The sequence below is a fragment of the Phyllobates terribilis genome, unplaced genomic scaffold (genome assembly GCF_046119375.1).
Source record: "Phyllobates terribilis strain yellow unplaced genomic scaffold, ASM4611937v1 Scaffold_2__4_contigs__length_985480577, whole genome shotgun sequence".
NCBI classification, from domain to species: domain Eukaryota; kingdom Metazoa; phylum Chordata; class Amphibia; order Anura; family Dendrobatidae; genus Phyllobates; species Phyllobates terribilis.
The window spans coordinates 90,543,947-90,563,523 of NW_027362762.1; the positions used below are offsets into that span (position 1 = coordinate 90,543,947).

General features: G+C 41.4%; 1 protein-coding gene across 2 annotated transcripts in view; it reads left to right on the top strand.

The window, feature by feature from the left end:
- ATM (ATM serine/threonine kinase) overlaps positions 1-19,577 on the top strand; it is a 147,823-nt gene that overhangs the window by 114,315 nt on the left and 13,931 nt on the right. For both annotated transcript variants that reach the window (XM_073662206.1, XM_073662207.1), the window contains 11 exons: positions 945-1,162; positions 3,007-3,214; positions 5,794-5,907; positions 8,487-8,645; positions 9,082-9,220; positions 9,311-9,393; positions 12,590-12,730; positions 16,591-16,707; positions 17,409-17,558; positions 18,611-18,776; positions 18,892-18,978. In XM_073662206.1, the coding sequence (XP_073518307.1) occupies positions 945-1,162; positions 3,007-3,214; positions 5,794-5,907; positions 8,487-8,645; positions 9,082-9,220; positions 9,311-9,393; positions 12,590-12,730; positions 16,591-16,707; positions 17,409-17,558; positions 18,611-18,776; positions 18,892-18,978 (1,582 nt within the window). The remainder of the gene's footprint in view (positions 1-944; positions 1,163-3,006; positions 3,215-5,793; positions 5,908-8,486; positions 8,646-9,081; positions 9,221-9,310; positions 9,394-12,589; positions 12,731-16,590; positions 16,708-17,408; positions 17,559-18,610; positions 18,777-18,891; positions 18,979-19,577) is intronic.

Here is a 19,577-nt window from a genome sequence, read left to right on the forward strand (position 1 = left end):
GGTGCTTGCATGTCACTCCTGCCAAATTCCTTCTTCATTTGTTTAAAATGTACAGATACAGTTTAAAGCAGCGTGTTTTCATTGTGAAAACTTATTGGAGAACTGAGTCCTTAAAGAGGTGCCAAAGTAAGATGCTAAAGAAGTTTGGAGGTCAAAATCCGCCATCTAAGCTGTGTATTCTGTAATTGGTGAATAAGCTGGAACGTACAGGAACATTACTGGATAGGCATGATGGAGGACGTCCGAAAAGGTCTGAGGAAACAATTCAAGATGTGAAACAGCGACTTCAGGCATCTCCACATAAATTGTTGTACAGTCTTTCACAGGAGACAATCAGGTCGTATTCCACATGTCAACGAGCGGCCAAGAAAAGTCGTGTTCGCCCGTACAGAGTCACTGTTGTTCAGGAATTAAAAGGGACTGATCAAGAGGAAATAATTGTTTATTGCTGGATTTTTTTCTTTGGCCCATTTGAAGGGTCGGGTGTATAGTAACAAAACACCCAACATTACCGGCACTCTGAGAGAACATACAGCGAGAAATTCAGGCTATGACCCCAGACATCCAGAGGAATACATTCAATGTTATGGAATGGATTGTGCTTGGATGTGAACGGTGGACATTTTCAATACCTGCTTTAAAACATCAGTGTCTCATAAACCAAGGTATCTACAGTCCAAATTTCAGTACGATAGAGCATCTCTTTTAGAAGCTACATCAATTTTTCCTGGTGAAGTAGCGAGTGAATCACCCTGTATTTATGGTGCACGATGTAAGTTGTAATAACATTGCTCCTAGTGCTGTTACTTTTTTTACGGACAACACTTGTACTGAAAATATGATCTTGTGAACTTGACCTAAGAGAGGCAGATTCCTGGATGGATTTCATCCCAACATTGTGAAACAATGGCCGGAGCTGGTGACCTTGTCTTCTCATTCTGCAGGCAGTGGAAGTGACAGAGAGCTACAGCACCGGCAGCAGTGACCGCCTGCAGGAAGGCAGGATGAAGGCCTTCCTGTCATTAGCTCGTTTCTCAGACGCCCAGTATCAGCGAATCGATAATTATATGAAGTCTTCCGAGTTTGAAAACAAGCAGGCATTACTGGCAAAGGCAAAGGAAGAAGTGGAGTTAATGAGACATCACAAGGTCGAGAACAACAGGTGGATATACAATAGTACATTTCATTATCTCTAGGTCACATGTGAAGTGATATCCGATTCTACATTTGTTTTTAAAAATATTTGTGAATGTTGGATAACCCCTTTTAAAAATGGCCGCACTGTCCATTTGAGGCTTTTATTTCCAGTATATATTTTGTGGCATCTGTTCACAAAATAGTTGAATAGACCACCAGGCGACCACAACGTCATTACACATCTCGTACCAGTACCGATTCATCCTTCGTACCAGTACTGATTCATCGTTCGTACCAGTACTGATTCATCCGTACATTACATGGCTGTTATTCAATTATCGTGAGATCAGGAATACCAAAAAAAAAAAATTGAGAGGATATGGCCACCACAGGAGATGAATTTCTACAGGAAGATATTTAGGATAAAACTTACTAGGCAACGCGTTTCAGAGGCATTAAAACCATCTTGTTGTTCGCTTGCGAAGAAGGCAGTTCACCTTTGAAACGCGTTGCCTAATAAAAGTTTCCTTTGGAAATTGCTTATATCCTCTCAGCTTATATTTTAATTTCTGATTTCTTGCCATTATGGAGTGCAGCATCACATCCTGATTCCCTGGGGTGGAGGTGCTGCGATCACTGGTCAGTGGAATGGATTTACCTGTGGAGTTGTGCCCATCGATGCACAACTTGGTCAAGTGAGGGTAAAACCGCTTTTGCATGTACAGTCTCCAATCTGGACCTACTACCTTAGAGGAGCTCTGCTGTTTCTTTTTTGTTTTTCTACAGATTCAATTGTTGTGACCTTTTGTATTGCTACATTCGCAGTCACACCTGCAGAAAAGCTGACCCCATAATGATCAACCAGAGTCCATTTTAAAGGGGTTGCTTTTATGATGTCGCTTCAGACAACTTTTCAGAACATTTCAGAAGATGACAAACAGAGCTAAAGCAGTATCCAGAATCCAAAGTTATTCTCTATCCTTAAGATAGAGGATAAACCACTGCCGTCCTACCTGGCGGACCTCCAGCGATTTAGAGAATTAGGCTACACTCCGCAGAGTTGCCTTTTCAGTGATGCGGAGGTGCACATGCTTGGCCTCAGCTCTATTCATTGTCTGTTGGACTGCTCGAGAATGCCGAGTACAGCCATCACTCAGCTATTTCTGGCAATCACATAAACAATGAATAGTTTCCATATGGTTTTGCTACCTTCAGTCTGAATCTACAATGTGCACATACCTACAAGGAAAACCATTTAATGAATAGATGTATCCAAACTTTTGACTGGTACGGTAAATGCTGCCTACTCCGGCACTGGCTGTGATACAGAAAAGGTGTCAGATTCCTGGTGGACCACGGAGCTAAGCAATAATTGTTCATTACAGTTTAATATTCAGTTGATTGATGCTCGTATCCCGGGTATACGGGACCCCTATGAATGTGTTACGGGGGTCTGAACTGTTGCATTAAATAGAAAATCTGGCTCACAACCATGAAGGTTGGGCACATGCCCAGACAAAAGAATGTTGAATATCAGTAATAATGAAACAATTCATAAGAAAAGAATAAGCAATTCTTACTTTTCAAGGATAATTCTGTTGCAGGAGACTTGGAGGCGCCTTGTTTCTGTGAGTGCATCTTATATATAGAGCAGCATTCTTACAACGTGGAGACTCAGCTTTGGCTTCTTATAGCTGAAACAAAACATGATTTTATAAAGCTGCTATGTAGCTGGACTATGATAAGTCATATATAACATATTGGTAAATTATGGGGTATAATGGCGGTATTGTTTCTTTTCTCTACCAGTTGCCTACTGGCTGGTAACTGAACTTTAATCATCACCATTGTGATCCTCTTGCCATTCAGATACACTATAAAGGTTCAGCGAGAGCTGGAATTAGATGAATGTGCGATTTCTGCTCTGAAGGAGGACGGGAAACACTTTCTCTGTACAGCCATAAGGAACTACATCAGCTGCCTGGTGTCCGGGGAGGAACACGACATGTGGATTTTCCGCCTTTGCTCCCTTTGGTTGGAGAATTACGGATTACCGGAAGTGAATAGCATCATGAAGGTATCTGACCCTTATTCATTTTCACTGTCATGTTAAATTTGATATTTTTAATTTTCTCAATGCCTATGAATATTCCTGCCATGTGGGGACCATAAAGAAAATTTGGCCAAGTATAAATGTAAGTCTTTAATTTTACTAGAATATCATTAGACAATTTATCAATATTTATATATCTGTAATATAATAAATCATACAGTCAATGAATTATGGAAAATAGCATTTATTCACAATACATTAATAACATAGTTGATACGGTTGGGAAGCAAAAAAAAAAAAACGTAATAGGGTCCTTTAAGTCCCAGTTATAATCTTAATGTGTTGACCAACAGCAATAAAACTGATAGGACAGCTACTAGAACTGCTATGCAGAGCAGTGTGTCTCCATGGAAACAGACTACAATCCTTGTGTAGTCGGATCCTGCAGTCCTACTAGCCCTCACTTTTTGCTAACTTACATTTGGCCTATTTACAAGACGTAGGGGACAGTCTGAAAAGAGCATGACCGCAATATCAGACTACATAGGGTTTGTTTGTTGTCTGCTTCCATGGAGGCACACGGTTCTGCATTAGAAAGCATTTGCAGCATTAACATTGAAAATTTTTTTTTATAGAAAGCGTCAAATTAAAAGTAGTGCCTAAAATAAGCATCTGACACCAAGTTTTATAATGCAAACTCCGTACATTTACTAATTACAGTAGATTTCTTGGATCTGATCGGACCAATGTACTTACTTTGAAAACTCATGCCAGAATGGCTTATACTAAGATTAGTAGTTTATGAGTCACAAAATACTTATATTATTTTTAAGCAAGGAAAACCTTAAAAAATTATTATACAGCCATTGTCATATGGATTTTCATAGTAAGCACACCAGCCCCATCAGGTTTAAGAGATCCTTTTTTTTTAATAATGAATGTAGTTTGTTTCGTAAAATCAGGTGACAGATCCGCTTTACATTCTTAGAAATTAATGATATATTACTATACAGTACTATACTATTTGTTTCCTGCAGTCTGTAACGTGGATGTAGAATTAGCTTTTTCAATTATTTATGGAAATATATGATAATTTAGAAAAAGAAAACTATTGTTCAGTAACACTTCAGTCACGTGGAACCCTGTTTCAGTATGGTTTCCAACGTTTCCTGGGACGCCTCAGTCCTTCCCACCTTCCCTATAAATGCTCTTTCCTGAGAGTACACCCCAGAATTCCCCCTTTTTTGGGGTTTAAATAAAGCTCTCTCCTTCTGGACAAGGAGTATCGGGATTCCTGGGACAGATGGCGACTAAGCCTGCAGATAGGTGACATACAGGTGCATCTCACAAAATTAGAATATCATCAAAAAAGTTAATTTATTTCAGTTCTTCAATACAAAAAGTGAAACTCATATATTCTATATAGTCATTACAAACAGAGTGATCTATTTTCAGGGTTTATTTCTGTTAATGTTGATGATTATGGATTACAGCCAAATGAAAACACAAAAGTCATTATTTCAGTAAATTTGAATAATTAACAAAAAACACCTGCAAAAGCTTCCTAAGCATTTAAAAAGGTCCCTTAGTCTGTTTCAGTAGGCTCCACAATCATGGGGAAGACTGCTGACTTCACAGATGTCCAGAAGGCAGTCATTGACACACTCCACAAGGTCCCAGAGTCTGGAGGAAGAGTGGAGAGGCCACAATCCAAGCTGCTTGAGGTCTAGTGTGAAGTTTCCACAATCAGTGATGGTTTGGGGAGCCATGTCATCTGCTGGTGTAGGTCCACTGTGTTTTATCAAGACCAAAGTCGAATGTGAATGAAACCGAGGGCACTACCCAAATTGTCTTCCATTGTTCATCAAGACCAAAGTCAGCGCAGCCGTCTACCAGGACATTGTAGAGCCCTTCATGCTTCCCTCCGCCGACAAGCTGTTTGGAGATGGAAATGTCATTCTCCAGCAGGACTTGGCCCCTGTCCACACTGCCAAAAGTACCAATACCTGGTTTACACACAACAGTATCACTGTGCTTGATTGGCAGCAAACTCACCTGACCTTAACCCCATAGAGAATCTATTATAGAGAATCTATGGGGTATTGTCAAGAGGAAGATGAGAGACACCAGACCCAACAATGCAGACGAGCTGAAGGCTGCTATCAAAGCCACCTGGGCTTCCATAACACCTCAGCAGTGCCACAGGCTGATCGCCTCCATGCCATGCCGCATTGATGCAGTAATTGATGCAAAAGGAGCCCCGACCAAGTATTGAGGGCATTTACTGAACATACATTTCAGTAGGACAACATTTCAGATTTTAAAAACATTTTTCAAGCTGTTATAAAGTATTCTAATTTACTGAGATAATGACTTCTGTGTTTTTATTGGCTGTAAGCCATAATCATCGACATTAACAGAAATAAACACTTGAAATAGATCACTCTGTTTGTAATGACTCTGTATAATATAGGAGTTTCACTTTTTATATTGAAGAACTGAAATAAATTAACTTTGTGATGATATTCTAATTTAGTGAGATGCACCTGTATATTGTTTATGGAACCAGCTCCCTAATTCATATTGTCATGTTTCTCTTGTAGAAAGATTCCCAGAAGATCCCGTCCCACAAGTTCCTCCCTCTAATGTACCAGCTGGCCGCTCGTATGGGGACCAAGAAGACGGGCAGACAGGATTTCCATGAAGTGCTCACTAATGTAATTCTATAGCAGCTCAGGGGCCGCAGCATAGTAATACTGATATAGATGGGCCGGGAAATGTAAGAGGGCCCAATGTGAAGACCAGAAAGATTATGGGTTGTTATACAAAGTAGTGAGGCTGACACAAAGCTGCCGCGAAAAGGAGGAAAACCAGAAATGAGGATGTGTGGGTGGGTGTCAGGAGTTTCACCCTTTAAGAACCTGGATATTTTTTGTTTCTGCACTTTCGTTTTTCATCACTTTTTTATTGAAAGGTATATAGCGTTTCTGAATGTGACAAGCTCCTTTTAACAGCAGCGATCAGAGCAAGGTCCGTCTCCTGCTGTTACTTACAGGCGCAGCTGTGTAACACAGCTGGCATCTGACGGATATGAAGCAGGCTCCGCACCTGAGCCCGCAGCATACTGTCTACAGCACCCTGAGACGAAGATGTATGTCACAGGTCTTTAATGAGTTAGATTACATACAAGGAAATGGAAAGAAAATTTGAGGGGAAGATGGATGAGCTGAAGTGTATCTGACCTCACATTTCTGAAAAAACTACAAGGTTTTTAGATAACTAATATATTACATTTGACTTGACTTGGAGTGTATGCACTGAGTATACGGATGTACACAGTCCATGCTGCCCTGTACTACAGAGTTTTGGATTATGCTACCATAGGTCCCAACATGCCGGTACCCACAAGTATGCACGCTCATGACACACACTGACTGCACATGTACGCACACTGATTACACTCATTTCATGCCTGGTCACTCCACGCACTCACTGAATATATGGATGCAGGACAGACTGGCACATTACACACACTTGCACAAAGAAGAGCACTTTTTACCTACATACACTCACTGTGTACATAGATACACACATAAGCACACTGATGACATGCACACTAACACTCATGGATGGATGTGCACTCATTGCATGCTGGCACACAGACACCTGCACAACACATGCGCTCCCTTAGAGTGACCCCTTACTCGGCAGATGAGATGAATAGTGCAGGTGGAAGGCAGCTGCCGGCCTGGACAAAAGGAGTGTATAGTGAGAACCGCAGACCTGTCGCCCAAGTCAGGGAGCTGGGTACAGAAAACACGAGGGTGCTACTGTTCTTATTATTCCTTGAGGCACCATGCTGGAGGATTAAGTGCCACAAGGATACTGAGCCAGGCTGTTCTGTCTTGTAGTAGCAAAATGGCATCAACCTGGGGGTTTCACAGGATTTTACTATGATAAAAAAATATTGAAATTTGAGAGTCCTCAGTGGTTGATACCTTTTAATGGCTAACTGAAAAGATGGTAACAAGTTTCAAGCTTTCAAGACTACTCAGGCCTCTTCATCAGGCATAATATAACACAAAATCTGTCATTCTACATCAACTAAGGGATATGGTCTTCAGAACTGCGTGGGTCATCACAACCCTGGACTAGGCCTCAGTCACAGGACAATAAAACTTTCACACTCATCTATGAACTACTAAAATATTTACAGCCAGAACTGTTTATCTCTCTCCCATAGTAATAGCTCTGCTTTACGTCACCTGTCTCATCTATTGCATTATTTCTGTGTCCTATTGTGTATAAATGTGACTCTTCAGATTTCATGTTATACTAGCCTGATGAAGAGACCTGAGTAGTCTTGAAAGCTTGCAACTTGTTACCATCTTTTCAGTTAGCCATTAAAAGGTATCAACCACTGAGGACTCGCAAATCTAAATATTTTTCTATCTACTGGCTATGGCTAACACAGTACAAAAATATATATTTTCCCTGTATCACTATGATGAAAAAAAATCAATCTAAAAGTTCTCGGGAACATAATGCACTGCTCAACTAGAATTCAATTCCAGTAATGCACCATTTTTCTACATCAGCCTTCCATATGTCGCCTGATCACTGGTCTTCTAATTTGCTTCCATCCGCATAGTTCGTCCTCCAGCGAGCGCCTCTTGCTGAGACCGAGCATGCACAGATATTTGTAATTGAGTGCATATGGAGAGCGCATACATCCTTCTCATGGGACCAAGCAGTCAGAACCGGCAGAGCAGCCCAGTGACCGTTGTAAGCAGCGCTCTATGACTGATGCGGGCGCACAGCGATGTCCTTTGCGTGCAGACGGCGATGTCTTATGCGGGCGCACGTAGAGAAGTCCTATGCATCTAGTCATGAGTGCTGCTTAAAACGTTGCACTGGGCTGCTTGGCCCTGGAGCTGACAGCCTACTATGAGAACACCGTTGTCTTCCTGGGCCCATGTACAGGATCTGTGCGCTCCCCATCTGCGCGCGCTCTGCCACATCATGAGTGTGCTGGGGGACCAACTACTGTATGTTGGAAGGCCAGTGATCAGGCTGTATATATACAGCTGATACAGAAAAAGATGCTTTTCTGGAATTTAATTTCATTTGAGCAGTGTATTATATTTCCAAGATTTTTTTTATTTGGGATGGATTTTTTTCTAGTGGTAAAACCACTTTCAGTCATACCTCCCATTCCTAAAGTAAATGCTGCATCAAACTTGTAATAATACAGTAATTTGTAGACTAACCTGCCACTGTCTCCATTCCTGACCAGGTGATCAGCCAAACCTCTCTGGATCACCCATACCACACTCTATTTATTATACTGGCTCTAGCAAATGCCAACAAGGATGAACTGTTACTGAAGCCTGAGGCGGTGAAAAGAGGACGACTTGCCAAGAATGCCCCAAAGAAGATATCGCAGACCGATGAGGTAGTGCCGCTCTTCTTCTTTTTAATTTACCCTATTAATCATTTACAATCTGTAGTTTTCAGCTGTTGCAAAACTTTAACTTCCTCCAAAACTATCACTTCTTGCATGTACCAATCACTTCTGGCCATCGATCACCATACACCCTACTTGGGACCAGCAGTGCTTAGCTGGAATCTGTAGGGGAAATAGCCTCAAGTACTCAATTTCTTGACAGCACCCCCACAGGTTAAATAAAGCATTACACATTGGAATCACTGGGCTGACTGTTATGTATGGGTATGCTGGCTCCTGTAGATGGACTTACTTTTTCTACTCGCACTTCAATTAGGCTAATAGATGACGTTCCTGAATCGAGAACTTGCGGACTCAGGATTCCTAGTAGGCTGATTTTGGTCCGCATTAGACCAGATTGTGTGTATTTTGTGTATCCCTGTAGGATCGCATGGAAGCTGCATGCAATATAGTGAACACCATAAAGAAACACAGACCACATATGGTACTGGATGTCGAGCGGCTTTGTGATGCATACATAATATTAGCAAACCTGGATGCCAACCAGTGGAAAAATCAGCGCAGTAAGTACAGCGCACACTGCTCGTAATCTGACTTGAGAACACTGTAGTTAGACACATCAATTAATAATATCCATGTCTTCTGAACCATAGAAGGAATACCCATCCCATCAGATCAGCCCATCACTAAACTGAGCAACCTGCAGGATGTTGTTATTCCGACCCAAGAACTCAAGGTACGAGGGCTCATAATCGCAATCACCCATTTATTTCCAGTCTTTATTCCCAGAAGAAAAATGGCCATGCATGCCTGCTCACTCTCCATTACAGTCTATGGGGGTACAGAGGTAGCCAGAGGATCATGCGTGCGTGAGATTTCAGAAATATCATTCACTTGGCTGGGTCAGCACAAACGCACCGTGTGAACATAGCCTTATACTACATTTCTCCGGCAGCGGTCACTGACTGGTTGTGGTTTCTTGTAAAATCAAATGTTTGCCCGGAGAGGATCCCAGAGTGGTTAGCTGATTGCCCCAGTGGTTGCAGTTTGAAAGAGATGGTCTTTAATTTAACCGCCCCCTTTAAACAAGATAGAAATTAGTCATGATGACTCAACAGCTAGGACTCCTCAGATGTCTGTTGATGAGGAAAATCTGCTATGCAGGAGATTTAGATCATCATCAGTGTATATAATATCAACTGAGCATGTGCAGGTAACCAGCAGTGTGTATAATGTCAACTGAGCATGTGCAGGTAATCAGCAGTGTGTATAATGTCAACTGAGCATGTGCAGGTAACCAGCAGTGTGTATAATGTCAACTGAGCATGTGCAGGTAATCAGCAGTGTGTATAATGTCAACTGAGCATGTGCAGGTAACCAGCAGTGTGTATAATGTCAACTGAGCATGTGCAGGTAATCAGCAGTGTGTATAATGTCAACTGAGCATGTGCAGGTAATCAGCAGTGTGTATAATGTCAACTGAGCATGGGCAGTTATTGTCTATCTCCATCAAATTATCTCCCAATTTGGCCACAATATTTGCTCAAGAGTGGCCTAAATGTATTGTGGTAGCAGATATGTATACATGCCTCAAGCACCTCTGTGGCCTGGGAGGGAAAGATGGACGATAGATTTTGGATATTTATTTATTTTTTAATACCCTATTCATTTTTTATATCATATTGTAAAAGGATCAAGATTCAACACAGGTTAAGGTTCAATAGCAACATGGGGGTCACCCAGAAAAAAGGTGACAATACTGCTTTTTCCTTATGGGGTGCTGAAATTCAGGTGCTTAATGCTTAATGCAAGTTGGCTATGACTTTTTCCTTCATAAAGAAACGTTAAAGAGAATTTGTCGTCAGAAAATTACCTACTATTTAAATAACATTTTTATGCTAAATGTATTGTTTTTAATTCTTGGTAATGTTTTATTTTATTTTTTTATAGTATTATGATTCATATTAAAAAAATATAGACATCCTGGGATTTTTACTCTGCTTACTAATGTTATGCGAGATTCTTCCTGTTTTTTCAGGAAATTCACCTGTACATTAGCAGCAATAGACTGACTCAGACCCTATTTTATGTATTGAAGCATCTAATGAGCATGTTCAAGGGTCAATGTGATAGGAGGAAGAGCAGGTCAGCTTTGACATCTCCTATTCTGTTAATTTGCTGTGCAATCTATTATATATAGAGGTGTTATCAGTCATTGTACAAGAGGGGGAGGTGGTGAGCTGTGACATCACTGTGAAGACCTGGGGTCTTCCGTGGGCATAACGCTACTCAGACAACACAGGTTGAGGGTAAAACAGTGTGGCAATACTTTATTGAACCACAAAGTGGACAATAAACACACAGAACAGTCCCAGGAAATAGCCAAGATGGTACAAAATTACACAGTCCCACCCTTTTGCTGGCCCGCCTGGGATAGAACAGCTGCAACTTTGGGACTTCCAGGGCCAACTCCCTCAACCAGTGCCGCCCCCCCCCCCTCCCCTCGCTTCTGGCGGGCCTCCACAGAGAGGAGGTAGCGGCAAGCTTAGGAGGCTAGCAGTCCATCGAGGTACAAGGCCAGGAGACCAGATGACCGGTGGGTCCCAATCTGGCTTCTCCGAATGTCTCCATGAGTTCCAGGTGACCGGTGGGTCCCTCCTGGCCACCCCAAACATATCCATGGGGCCAGGTGACTTCATCGTCCCAACCTGATCTCCCAAAATGTATCCATGGTCTCTCTGATGGTTAATGGAGGAGATCCGTATCTTTCCAGTCAGGGCCGATACCCTTAGACCGGAATCATATAGAATCCAAATCTGTGTCTCTTTGGATGGAGCCACCATGCTATCCATCTACTATCCTGAAGGATGTCTCTAATTCTCCTTGTAAAGTCTTTTTGATACTCAATTATTCTGCTTTTAGCACTACAGACATCCCTGTTTATATTTACATCTGTGGAAGGTCATCAGTTACATGTTGGGAGAAAGGGCAGCACTCAGATCTCATTGTTTGAGCTAATCAATTTACATAGTTGGTATACAGTAGGCTCTTTAAATCAACATCATTGTTTCCAAACGAAGATAAGTCAACATTCAGTTTAATACAAATAGTATGACATTCTTGACCAGCCACAGAAATACACATACACTATTGTGTTTCTGTTGACTTATAATTATATTTCTCTTGGATTAAAAAATATAAACGTCTGGCAGATAAAGATTTTAAGCTCTATCGTCACAATCACCTATTGTGAATGATGGATCATATGTTATCTACTGTATATACTGGTGTTATAAGTCATTGTACAGGAGGAGGAGGTGAGCTGTGATATCGCCTATTGTGATTGGTGGATCCTGTGTTATGTGATTGGTGGATCCTGTGTTATCTGCTGTCTATAAACATGGTATCAGTCGTAATTCTTCCTATGATGATAATGAGACGTCAGAAAAGTCTTCCTGAAAGATGTCAGGGTGAAAGATTTCTTAGTTTCTGATTTTAATACAGATTGTGATATGAAAAAAACAATTGCCAACAAATCAAACAAACAAAATGTAACATAAACGCCTAATTTAAACAATGCGCAGTTTCTGATGGCGCACAATCCCTTTAAGGATTTGAATTAATTAGTGTTAAACCTTTGGTAAGAGAGTAGTGATTGCCTAGAAAAAAAGCGTCCATCTCTCTGCCTAATCTGTGCCCTAGGTCTCACCCCATAAAAGCAGGACCCTGTGGCCCTATACAAAGATTGTCTCCATCTCTATTGATAATGCCTCTGCTGAAATATCACCCATGAATAAAGTGTAACACCATCCTCACATTTGCTTGTAGACAATGTAGATGACATTTTAAGTATCTTTTCCTTCTACCACTAGTGTGAACTGGTAAAAGCACAGGTGGCTGTTCCCTGAGATTCTCTCCTCTCCCATATTCAGGTTGATCCCAGCGGGAAGTATGAAAACTTGGTGACAATTACATCTTTCAGGCCGGAGTTTCGCTTGGCCGGAGGTCTGAATCTTCCGAAAATAATTGACTGTGTGGGTTCAGACGGGAAGGAGAGACGACAGCTTGTCAAGGTACTGACTGCACAGGATCTGAGCTCCGAGCTCACAGCATTTTATCAGCAGACTAAAGTCCTGTCCGACCACAGAATATTCATTTGTATAGAACTAATATACTGTAGACTGATCACGGTTTAGGATTTGTATGAGGATTGGGAGTGTATTTGCACACTGGATTCCGAAATGTGCAGCCGTCTCCAAAGTTTTCAGCACTCTCTGTTACTGGGTTCTTCCAGGGTACATAACTTAGACTGGGGGCCACATGTGCTCAGTATGCCATCCTGTGTGCCTTTGTGTGGTTGCTTAAATGTAGTTTCCATACCAGAAGAAAAAGGAGCCATACATCTGTTTACCCAACAAATATTAGATTGGGATCTCTTGACCAGTGTTTGCCCCCTCCAGAAAAGTGTATATGATGTGGTTATCAATATATGTGGTTCCCTCCATTTAAAGGGGTTTTCCCACAAACAAAGGTACATTTTAATCAATAGATATTGGAATAATAAGTTCTATAATTTGGGGATGTGTTAAAAAAATGTTGGCTAGGAGCTGTGGTATGATCAGACCATTGTCTGACTCCGCTATTACACAGTACACAGCAGGGCACATTTATAAGATTATCTCAGCACAGGAACATTTTATTTAATGACATCCAATTGTGGAACTTATTATTATTCCAAGATCTACTGATTAAAATGTATTTTGTTCGTGGGAAAACTCCTTTAAGTTTATAGCAGTTGAGTTTACAATTCAGAGCCACATTCGTCTATGGTCATTTCCTCTCTGGAGTCCCAACCAGGTGAAATAAAGAACCCCAATTCTTCCCGTAGGCACAGGTTACACTTTCTAGACTCTGATCTCATCAAGCATTTATGGTATATACTTTTTGCAATGCCAGGAATGTCCCAAATGGTAATATCCATTTACATTTTAGAAAATAAGCGAGCAAGAAGTAGGCATGAGGCGAGAATCACCACGACTTCACCCCTGAGGAAGCCGCAAGTTTTGTGGTGATACATGTGGGGTCTCTCTTCTCCATTACTGTAACTTTGCTGATCATGTGATTTTTGCTTTCTAGGCTTTTATCTACTGATCTACCATATGGGGGATACTTTTGTGTTTTTATGAATTTATTGTTTCTCTCCCTTTTATGTGCTTCAGTTCATTTACTATACACATTTATGCACCTTTGACCTTGTCTAGAAGTTCGTTTTTTTCAAAACGACACTTGTATCAAAGTGTCATTTTGAAAAAGAATAAATCGGGCAGGCGGGGAACAGGAAGGGAGGCAGGAAAGCTGGAAGTGCAATGTCCAACCCATTGCACTTGCAACTCATTTTCATGCAATTTCAACTGTAGATTTCTCTAAAACAGCAAATGGATTTGTATTAGAAAGGTGGGGAAGTAATCAGAATTACATTGGCTTTACATATTTAGATGCCCTTAGTTGTGGGTATAAAATACTTAGGCAGGTTCTCTTTAAGACCTCATACAGGTATCCTGAGGAAGACGTTTGATAACTTCGAAATGTGTCAATAATAAAACCACATTGGATGTCGATGTCATATTAAGTCCCTTTGCTGAACCAAAAATATGGTTTGGAGCAATTGATTTTTCTCTTACCCCTCATTTAAAGTTCATTTCTCTTTGGGGGCGAATGAACATGGCCCCCAAACACTAAAAGTCTTATTTTAATTTAATTTTTTTTAGCTTCGCCTTTGATATAGGGATGATTACTGCACCCGTGATGCTATATGTGATCACATCTGTGAGTGCCAGTGGCTTTGCAGTAGGTTTTCCTATTTGTACAAGACCTGAGAGAGTGGAGAACGTATGAAGTTGTCATATTTACAAGTATCAAAGACTGACAGTCACTTCCAAGCAGGAAACAGGTGTGTACAGGTGTTTAATAAGAGTAGCCATCTCCATATATAACTAACAAAATTGCACTCTGTAACCCTATAGCAGGCAAACATGAAATATATGAAATTGGAATTGCATTACTGCTCTAGAAAATAGGAAAAAATGAAGATACTTAGCGCATAAATTGACCAATTCATGTATGCCCAACAGCCACGGCAAGGCGTTCTTCAGTGCTGGGAACCTATCTAATGTGACTCCTCTCATATAAATGTAGGCTATCAGCCCATGAGAGGAGTCACATTAGATAGGTTCCCAGCTATGAGGATCGCCTTGCCGTGGCTGCTAGGCATACATGAATTGGCCAATTTATGAGCTAAGTATCTTCGTCTTTTCCTGTTTTCTAGAGCAGTAATGCAATTCCAATTTCATATATTTCATGTTTGCTTGCTATAGGGTTACAGAGTGCAATTTTGTTAGTTATATATGGAGATGGCTACTCTTAGTATGCACCTGTTCAAACCAGTTTTCTGTTTGGAAGTGACGGTCAGTCTTTTGATATTTGTATACATAGGCTCTCTGACTGAGCACTCCACCAATCAACCGATGGTGGTTTTAATCACTGCAGGATTTTACCTACCCATATAAATGAAGGCTATCAGCCCAGGAGAGGAGTCACATTAGATTAGGTTCCCAGCAATGAAGGTTGCCTTGCCATGACTGCTGGACATACATGAGTTGGCCAAATTATGCGCTAAGTATCTTCGTTTTTTTACTATTTTCTAGACCAGTAATGCCATTCCAATTTCATATATTTCATGTTTGCATGCTATGCTGTTACAGAGTGCAACTTTATTTGTTAGTCATATTTACAAGGGCGGCTTAATGGGATTGTGCCACCATAAAGAATATATTTAACTAAGCAGAAAAGGTGTAAATAAATGGTTTTGTAATTTACAGTTATTAAAAATGATGTTCCATTAAAAAAATACAAGCTTTCATCTGCTGAAGTATGCTCCCTGGCGTTATTCCATTCCGTCCTCCCAGTGTCCGATCGGCTGGCCGAGCATGCGCCGTTTCCGTCATCATAAGAGTTACCCCACCTTCTCACCCCCAGTTTGCACAACGTATGCTCCCTGCGCTCACCTTACACAGGTCTGACAGCGAGCAGATTGCTGAGACGCACGGGAAGCGCGTCATCATTAGAGTCCCCACCCACCCCCAAGTGTGCACAACGTACATGAGACACTTCCTGTGCTCACACAGGTCTGACAGTGAGCTTCATATGCACGCGGTCAGGGCTGTGTGAGTGTGAGTGTGAGTGTTCACACAGCCCTGACCACGAGCATATGAAGCAGAACGATCTCACCCAGATGTCAGAACTGTGAGCGCAGGGGAGATAATCACTGACACGCTTCCCGTGCTTCTGCACTCTGCGCTCAATGTCAGACCTGTGTGAGCACAGGGAATGTCTCATGTACGTTGTGCACACTGGGGGTGGGGGAATGGGGGACTCTTATGATGGCAGGAACTGCTCGTGCTCGGCCAGCTGATCGGCCACTGGGAGGATGGAGTGGAATAATGCCAGGGGGCATACATCAGGAGATGAAAGCTTGTTATTTTTGAATGGAGCACAATTTTTAATAACTGTAAATTACAAAACCATTTATTTCCATCGTTTCTGCTTAGTTAAATGTATTCTTTATGGTAGCACAACCCCTTTAAGACAGGCAGGCTCCTTCTTGTCCTCGACTGAGTATTTTTTTTTTTTTTATTCCTCAATACAAACATTAAAATGAGACAATGACAGACGCATCTCCGAGCCTCTAGCAGTGTGGGAAAGCTGAAATAGTTTGTTAGCTAAAAATCTTGACTGTGGAGCGCGATTTGCAACTTAGGGAGAGTATTGAGGAGTATTCTTCAGAAATAAGTACATCCACGATAGCATTTTATTGATGCTTGTCCTTCTCATACTCTGGGAATGTAATGAATGTTTCTTCTACTCTAAATATCAGGGCCGAGATGACCTGAGACAAGACGCTGTGATGCAGCAGGTGTTCCAGATGTGTAACACACTGTTACAGAGGGATAGTGAGACGCGGAAGAGGAAGCTGTCCATCCGCACATACAAGGTGAAGCACGAACCAAACCATCAGAAACTCTACTTTAATAAGTGGCTCTAGCACTTGGCACCAGCTATATCCATAATTAATTGCACCTATGCCCTCCATCCCTACCGGTGTCCATAGTAAATGTTCAGACTTCTTACTGCACACCGGTTGTAGACTCCCAAGGGATCCAGTAAGAACTGGCAGGAGCTAAAGTATAAAAATTAAATACTCTACTTTGCTTCCGTGAGCCTTTTCTTCTGGTTTTTATCTGATGACATCACACTAGTGATGTCATCATCCCCATTCACATATATTGTGCTGATGATATCACACCAGTAATCTCATCAGCTTCATTTACTTATATTGTGCTGATGACATCACACCTGTGATGTCATCAGCTCAATTCACATATATTGTGCTGATGTCTACATGTTCCCCATATATTGTATTGTTGACGGAAGTTGTACTCTGAAAGTCATGGCAGCGTACGTACCCAGAAGACAACTTTGTTTAGAATAATGGCTACCCAAGGGAATTTGTGTTGTCAGGGCTGAATATAGCATCAGTTAGATCTCCATCCTCTGGGTCATGGACTCCTCTTTCTTCATCCCAGTGCATAATTGTCAAAATCTTAAAAGCCTCTGGTCACCATTGTAGAAGGGGGGCACTTTTTGTGTTCAGCTTCTATTGTTAAATCGTATCTATTACTTTGCCATTGTCAGGTGGTCCCATTATCTCAGAGGAGCGGGGTGCTGGAATGGTGCTCCGGCACAGTGCCAATCGGTGAATATTTGGTGAATGCAGACGATGGCGCTCACAAACGTTACCGGCCTGGTGATTACAGCAGTCTGCAGTGCCAGAAGAAAATGATGGTTTGTTCTCATCAATTCTAAATATAATCTATAAATAAATAATTTTTTCTTAGATTACAAAAATTAAATTTCGCAATGGTCGCTAAAGTGATACAGTTTCAGGCTGCAAACACTGAGTGCTGAGCTTCCCTGACTTTGCACGTCGCCCTGAGTGACCTCCTCCGCTCATCTCCATCTTCATACCGTATTGGTCATTTACCTATGATGAGAAATGATCGCCTGTGCTGACATGGATCAAACCGTGAGGCTGCACTACTGAAAGTTTCTGATAAACGTGCCGTCTGATTGGCCAGGTGCAGCGTTACTGACGCGGTCCAAAACACCATTCAATATACTGACATATACACACATAACAACCATTCTTCAAGCCTGTTAAGACATAAATCTTGATGAGGGAGGTAGTTTTCAATTCCAACAAGGTCTGTATTCAGGACAGAAACAGAAGGGACATATTACCATCGGACTCTCACAGTAGGGCAGCCTCAAGTTTTAGTTCTGTAACTGTAAAAAAGCCCTCCCATGAAGATTTTTTTTAATCTGTGCATGTGTGTAAATATACTCACCTACTGACATTTTCTCTGGGATCCAGCGCTGTTCTGCTCCTCTTCTCAGTGATATCACCGCTGTTCAGACTCTCTGGATACTCTATACTCTATGTGTGAGCCACAAGTCTCTCTTACTATGTAAATCTATGGATCTTTGTTCAGCTGCTCCATAGACTTACATTGTAAAAGCCACTTCCGGGTCACACAGAGTGCAGAATGACCAGTAGAGTCTGAAGAATGGTGACGTCACTGAGAAGAGGAGAAGACCGGCGCTGGACACCGGAGAAGACGATGGCAGGTGGTTATATTAATAGACTCACTACATACCATACACATATACACACATTTAGTGGGAAAAAACTTCTTGGGAGGCTTCTTTAATGCATTTTACATTTTTGTATATTTAACATACACTTAAGGGCCCTTCATACATTTCTTCATGTCGGTTTGAAGTTTTGTTATCCTTTATAATAACATTTTATAATGTTATTATCTTTCCTTTGGTAGGAGGTGCAGAGAGCACGGTTTGAAGATAAGTATCAAGCATTTCTTGACGTTTCGGAGCATTTTCGACCCGTCTTCCGTTATTTCTGTATGGAGAAGTTTTTAGATCCTGCTATTTGGTTTGAGAAGCGCTTGGCTTACACACGAAGTGTAGCTACGTCCTCCATAGGTAAATTGTCCCCGTTACAGCAGGGGGTGATATTAGGGGTCACTCCAGCGTCATTTCACCGGAGTCCTGGCTTATTACGTGCAATGGATACATGTTGATTTTTTCTTTATTTCAGTTGGCTACATTGTTGGACTTGGAGACAGACATGTGCAGAACATTCTCATGGACGAGGAGACAGCCGAGCTTGTTCACATTGATTTAGGTTAGTAATTATCCATGTTTCTTTGTTTGGGTATCCTATATGCACAATTTATGGCTGTATTCTAGGCTTATACATATGCACTGTTGTGCTCAAAAGTTTACACACCCCGGCAGAATTTTTCCTTTCTTGGCCTTGTTTCAGAGAATATGAATGATAACAAAATAACTTTTTCTCCACTCATGGTTATTGGTTGGGTGAAGACATTTATTGTCAAACTACTGTGTTTTCTCTTTTCTAATCTTAATGACAACCAAAAGCATCCAAATGACCCTGATCAAAAGTTCACATACCCTGGTGATTTTGGCCTGATAACATGCACAGAATTTGACACAAATGGGTTTGAATGGCTACTAAAGGTAACATCCTCACCTGTGACCTATTAGCTTTTATGTACACATACTGATTACAAGCTGAGTGAGTTTCTGGGATCCAGACAGACTCTTGCATCTTTCATCCAGCCACTGACGTTTCTGGATTGTGAGTCATGGGGAAAGCAAAAGAATTGTCAACGGATCTACGGGAAAAGGTAGAATCATAGAATGGTAGAGTTGGAAGGGACCTCCTGGGTCATCTGGTCCAACCCCCTGTTCAAAGCAGGA